General features: G+C 48.2%; 1 protein-coding gene across 1 annotated transcript; it reads right to left on the bottom strand.

Annotated features, from left to right (window-relative positions):
* Positions 1-3,659: 3,659 nt before the first annotated feature.
* On the bottom strand, positions 3,660-5,134 carry LOC107314721. Its single transcript, XM_015864250.2, has 2 exons — positions 4,338-5,134; positions 3,660-4,015 (listed from the first exon to the last, which is right to left on the bottom strand). Exons 1-2 carry the CDS (start codon positions 4,995-4,997, stop codon positions 3,779-3,781), a joined length of 897 nt encoding a protein of 298 aa, XP_015719736.1. The 5' UTR covers positions 4,998-5,134; the 3' UTR covers positions 3,660-3,778.
* Positions 5,135-6,000: the final 866 nt, after the last annotated feature.

Here is a 6,000-nt window from a genome sequence, read left to right on the forward strand (position 1 = left end):
CAAAGCAAAGCTGTAACTTCTAAGAGCTAATAGTACTTCAGCTTAAGAATGATCTACATGAAAGGTCCTGGAAAGCAATTATATATACTCTTGAAGATTGTGTGTATAATGATTGAAAGAGTGTATTTAAGTGCTCTAATTGCTCTTTTAACTAGAAAAGCAAGAGTGCGTGGTGATAAGAGAGAGTACAAGTAATTTTTCCATGCAAACAGTAGATCAAACCTGTCCAGTGCTACGAGTACAACTTTGTATCAGTTCACCCATCTGCCCTAGGAAAAGCCTGTTCGTTGAAATATGCCACATGATTGTGGCTAAAAGTTGGAGCTGGCAAGAAGTATTGCTGCCAGAAATGGCTATAGAGAAAAACTGAGTGTTGTTCAGATGGCCTGACTGGGTATTTGTTTTAACCAGCTAAATTAGCCAGCTAATCTTCCTACACTCTATCTGTAATAGTGGGATAGTTCTTTCAATGTACTTAGCTGTGGCATATGTCAGACTCACTCCTGATCTGATTAAGTTCAAGCCCAGCAAAATACCTTGTGCTTAAATGAGCTTCTTTCAGGCCTAGCATGCACAAGCCTGGAGCATGGTAAAGAGCAAGGAGTTCATGGCTAGAAGGTGATACCCTTCTGCAGATGGTCTCCAGAGGTCCCTTCCAAACTATGCAATTCTCTCATTCTGTGATTCCTTTGATGATGATGGACTGAGAAGCCACTAATAGAAGCCTGGGACATACCTTACATAGGGCTTCCAACCCTGCTCTAGTTTTAGGAGTGGAAAATCCTAACTAAAAGGGTAGTGCTTTCCTGTACTATGAAAGGCTACTCAGCCAAGTATTGTACAGTTTTATATACAAACATATTTAGACCTACATACAAATATATATTAATATATTTGCAAATAAACTATGTTTTATTTGTAAGGTTCCCCCCCCCCCCCCCCAGTTATAATTAATGTAAATTACTATATCTGGATACATTTGAATGAATTTCCATGCATGCTTCTTCATGCCAGTTTATATTATCACATATATTTTCCAGCATTTATTACGCAGACCACAAAAAGCACAACTCAGTTTAAAGCTCAGTTTCTTTATTTTTAAACACTGATACATCATTCAGAAGAAAATACCCTGTTGTTCTAGGCAACAGAGTTACATAAAGAAAATTTGTTTATATACATGTGTACACTGCAGATATATGTATGCTGTCTGAAATGTGGTGAGAAAGTTCTTCAAAAACCCTGGAACTAGCAGCTTACACCAGCATATTTTATAGGCTGGTCCTGGCTTTCTTGGGGAGAGCAAGGCTGCTGCCAGTGCAAGTTTCTCCATGTCACTTGGGCACTTCTGCTGCATGTGCATGTTGTTGTTGAAGCCATGGTGAAACAGCAGAGTCTGGTCCTTTATGATGTGAGTGGGTGTCTGTGGCAGTAGAAGACACTGTAGTCATCAAGGTGTCTTCAGCCCACCTTTGATGGACTGAAGTGTGTCTTGCCCCACTGGCAGCTGTTACCCTGAAAATAAAAGGCTGTCAAATGGACAAAGTTCTTCATGAAATCACTCTCCCTGTTCTTTGCTCTACCTGCCCCATTCTGTGTTGTCAGTCCTACTCACACACTGCTTTTGGTGTTCCTGAGGCCAAAGATGAACCCAGCAGGACATGGGCCTTCCATGGGCACCGCTGACTTTGGCGACTGCCAGGATGTGGGCCCTTCTCCTCCTTCATGGGTTTCTACTGGGAACACTGCAGACAGGAGTCAGGAGAGGAAAGGCAACGCTTTCTGCCTGGAACAATGGCCTCGCCACAGCACTCGCATTGCTGCCTTTCCTGCTGTCCATCCATAGAATGAGCACTTCGGCCAGCACTGAATGTGGAGTTTGCAGAGGAATTCTTCCTTTTCCCTCCATCTTGCTCTGCCTTCCTCTCCCTCTGGCACTTGCGTGCTTCCCGCTGGGACTGGAGGAGGGTCCTCAGGTGCCTCTCCATTATGTCTATTTCAGCCTCCATGAGGTGGAGCAGGTCAGAAGCATTGATGTTCTCCTTTCCCCAGTGCTCTGTTCTTATAGAGGCTGAGGCTGTTTGTCCTGGTTCCTGGAAGTGACAGAGCATGGGCGCAGTGAAAGGGATGCAGACTCATTCTGCAGAGCATTCCCCTGCAGGGCCCTGATTCTCATGTAGCTTTTCCTGCCTCACAGGACTGCCCCAAGCATGGGGCTCACACCACCTCAGGCAGGCCCTGTGTAGCACAGAGATTTCCAATGGCTGGATAAGTCTCTGGGGAGAGCTAGCGGACCTCTGGGAGTCTGCTTCTTTGGAAGACTTCACAGACAAGGCCTTGGTGGTTCCCAGTTCTCCACCGATGTTACCCCCCCCCCTGCACAATCCATCTCAGTAGCTCACCTGTCCCCATAGTCATCTTACTCTTCTCCACAGGCCACGGGAAATCCACAGCAGACTCAGGATGCAGATGTGCTCCAAGACATCCACGAGGATCCAGGTTACAGATCTTTGGACAGGGTTGTCCCAGAGGTGGCCCAGAGTGTTGTGCAAGCTGAAGAGTTTCTGCCTGGGGCCGGGGGACTGCTGCTCTGGGTCCTTTGGAGTGACAACCTTGATGACCCTGTTCCGGATCTACTTGTGGTGTTCAGAAAGGCCTGGCCAGCGGCGCCAGTTGTGGGCACAGCAACGGGCATTAATGCGCAGCTGCTGCTTGTGGAATGCTGTTGTTTGGTCCCCATCCTCTGTTGTTACGTGGCAGTTGGGTAGACCAAGCCAGCAGGGCCATCTGAAGGTACGGTGCTGGGAATCAATGGGCAGTTGATCCTCAGGGAGAACCACCTTTTGGTTCCCATTCCCAGACCTGATGGGGCAGGTGGTTAAGCCAAACCAGCAGGGCCAGCTGGAGGTCCTGGTCTCAGCTGGATGCTGCTCTTCAGGAAGAACCTCTTTTGGTCTCAAACCTCTGGGGTTCAGCCTGCAGGAAATGGGCTAGCTGAATGGCAACCTGGGCAGTTCTGTACAGTGTTGTTTGCAACAGCAACTAGAATGTGAAACATCCTGTGTAGTGACAATGCTGACTGATGGAACTGTTTATGTGAAATTTCCGCAGCGGCACATAGATCAACCATAGCCATGTTGCAAGTGGCCTCAGCATAATGATTCAAAATCAGTACATCAGAGTATACGAAGGTTGAAGACTTTTCTCTAACCAACTACAGATTAACACTGAATGGGACCCTCAGGGATTTATTTCCAGGTTGCAGATACCTGGTTGGCAGGACAAACATGCATTTGTTCTTTTTACTATGTTTAACAGTATTTCTTGTTATGCTGTGTTTGACTTCTCTCCTTACCCATGTTTAGAGTATTGTCAATCGAGGCCTTGAATGAGTTATAATGATTATGTTATTAATGTAAGTAGCGTTGTTATTCTATAGGTAGTAGCTTGCTAATTATAAAGAAAGGGGGAATTGTGGATGGGTGGCTGAAAGAGAATGGATGCATCAAGGCCTTCAAGGACGTGGTGATATTATAAATGAACAAACTAGCAACTTTGAGAAAGCTCCCATGAGAAAAAAGAACTCAGCACTCATGATAGTAGGCGTGAGCAAAGTGCGCGTTGTCATGGTGATAGGTGACTCAAATAATCATTTGACCAATTGTAGATTGCTGTCATATTTATTATCAATAAGCTACCTTAGTAAACATTGAATCTTGCTGCTAACTCGTGTTGCGTTGTCTCTTGATTCCAAGCGTTGCTCCCGCAAATGAGCACTTCAATCAGCATTGAATGTGGAGTATGCCGAGGGATTCTTCCCTTTCCCTCCGTCTTGCTCTGCCTTCCTCTCTCGCTGGCACCTGCGTGCTTCCCGCTGGGACTGGAGGAGGGTCCTCAGGTGCCTCTCCATTATGTCTATTTCAGCCTCCATGAGGTGGAGCAGGTCAGAAGCATTGATGTTCTCCTTTCCCCAGTGCTCTGTTCTTATAGAGGCTGAGGCTGTTTGTCCTGGTTCCTGGAAGTGACAGAGCATGGGCGCAGTGAAAGGGATGCAGACTCATTCTGCAGAGCATTCCCCTGCAGGGCTCTGATTCATGTGCAGCTTTTCCTGCCTCACAGGACTGCCCCAAGCATGGGGCTCATGCCACCTCCAGCAGGCCCCGTGTTGCACAGGGGGCTCCCAGTGGGTGTCAGCCCTGTGGCTGAGTTGGTCCTTTGGGAGAGGTAATGGACTTTCTGGGGTCTGCTTTCCTTGGAACTATCATGGACAAGGTCTTTGTGGTTGACAGCTCCCTGCCTGTGTTACACTCCCTGCACAAACCATCTCGGTAGCTCACCTGTCTCCAGAGCTGTCTTACTCTTCTCCAGAGGCCACGGGAAATCCACAGCAGACTCAGGATGCAGATTTGCTTCCAGATATCCACGAGGGTCCAGGTTACAGATCTTCGGTCAAAGCTGTCCCTGAGGTGGCCCAGAGTGTCGTGCAAGCTGAAGAGTTTCTGCCTGGGGCTGGGGGACTGCTGCTTTGGGTCCTTTGGAGTGACAACTTTGCCGACCCTGTACCGGATCCATCTGGGGTGTTCAGAAAGGCCTGGCCGGCGGTGCCAGTTGTGGGCACAGCAATGGGCATTAATGCGCAGCTGCTGCTTGTGGAATGCTGTCTTTTGGTCCCCATCCTCCGTTGTTACACGGCAGGTTGGTAGACCAAGCCAGCAGGGCCATCTGAAGGTACGGTGCTGGGTATCAGATGGAAGCTGCTCCTGAGGAAGAACCTCTACTTGGCTCCTGTTCCCAGATCTGACAGGACAGGTGTTTAAGCCAAACCAGCAGGGCCAGCTGGAGGCCCTGGTCTCAACTGGATGCTGCTCTTCAGGAAGGCCTGCCTTTTTGTCCCGATTACAGATCCATGTAAAATAGCTGGTACAGCAAGGGCTGAATCCAGCAAATGGAGACACAGACAGAGTTATTGTCAGGAAGAGAGTCAGGCTGAGCTTCATCCTGTTCTTTCCCAAAGCTCAGTCTCAAAAGCAGCTGTAACCCAGGGCAGAGCTCCAGCAATGACCACCAAGACAGAGTGGCGGCCTCAAATGCCTGTGCTGGGGGAGGCTGCCAATGTAACTTAGAGACTGATGTCACATCCTGCCCTGTGATGTCACAAAGCCTTTTGCTCCTCCCTCCGCCCCCCCAAGCCATAGGGTTTACTTTTGATTAGTCCAGCATGAAGGCTAGATTCTCTAGCCCAAAACTCCAGGAAATCCATGATGTCCATCTGCCATACCTCATTTGGTCTCAAAACTCTAGGGTTAAGCATTTGAATGCTCTTCTTAATCTCACGCCGGGCATAACATAGCAAAAGAACCTTTGCCTCACTCCTAAATTGGAGCGAGACAATGACTCCCCCCATTTTATGGACGCCTCCCCATTTTAACAATCCCCACCATTATAGGGTCCCACATTTTAACCCCCCCTCCTTATTTAAGGACCCTCACCCCCATTTAAGACCGCTTCCCATTTTAAAGACGTTCACCCCCCCCTTTTATGAACTACCCCACATTTTAGGACCCCTCCCATTTTAGGCATCACCCCCATTTTATGAACCCCCCCCAACCCACCCCCAAGTCCTTTATGGCCATGGAACACCCATTTAAAATACCTCGCACTTTTAAAGCCTCCCACAAGCCCTCCCCTCATTTAAAGGACAGCCCCCATTTTAAGCCCCCATTGAAGGACCCACTGCATTTAAGTACCCCGCCATTTCAGGAACTTACTCCTGCAGCTCCTAACGCTGATTCATCTCCAGGACACTTATGGCCAATGAACCACATTTCAGTCCCCCAATTTTAAGGACCCCCAACATTTTAAAGACCACCCCCATTTTAACACCCGCCCACCCATTTACAGGCCCCCCCGCCCACATTTAAGGACCACCCCCCAATTAATGACCCCCCCCCATCATTTAAATGACCATCACATTTTAACCCCCTTCACACATTATAGTGT

The sequence above is a fragment of the Coturnix japonica genome, chromosome 1, assembly GCF_001577835.2.
Source record: "Coturnix japonica isolate 7356 chromosome 1, Coturnix japonica 2.1, whole genome shotgun sequence".
In the NCBI taxonomy this organism is placed as follows: Eukaryota; Metazoa; Chordata; class Aves; order Galliformes; family Phasianidae; genus Coturnix; species Coturnix japonica.

What these genes read in the sequence shown, in the direction of transcription:
- LOC107314721 (XM_015864250.2), bottom strand. Translation starts at nt 4,997, where the DNA reads ATGAAGCTCAGCCTGACTCTCTTCCTGACAATAACTCTGTCTGTGTCT. An exon ending in TAAGACAGCTCTGGAGACAG is followed by an intron (nt 4,016 to 4,337) that starts GTGAGCTACCGA and finishes TGTCACTTCCAG; the next exon opens with GAACCAGGACAAACAGCCTC.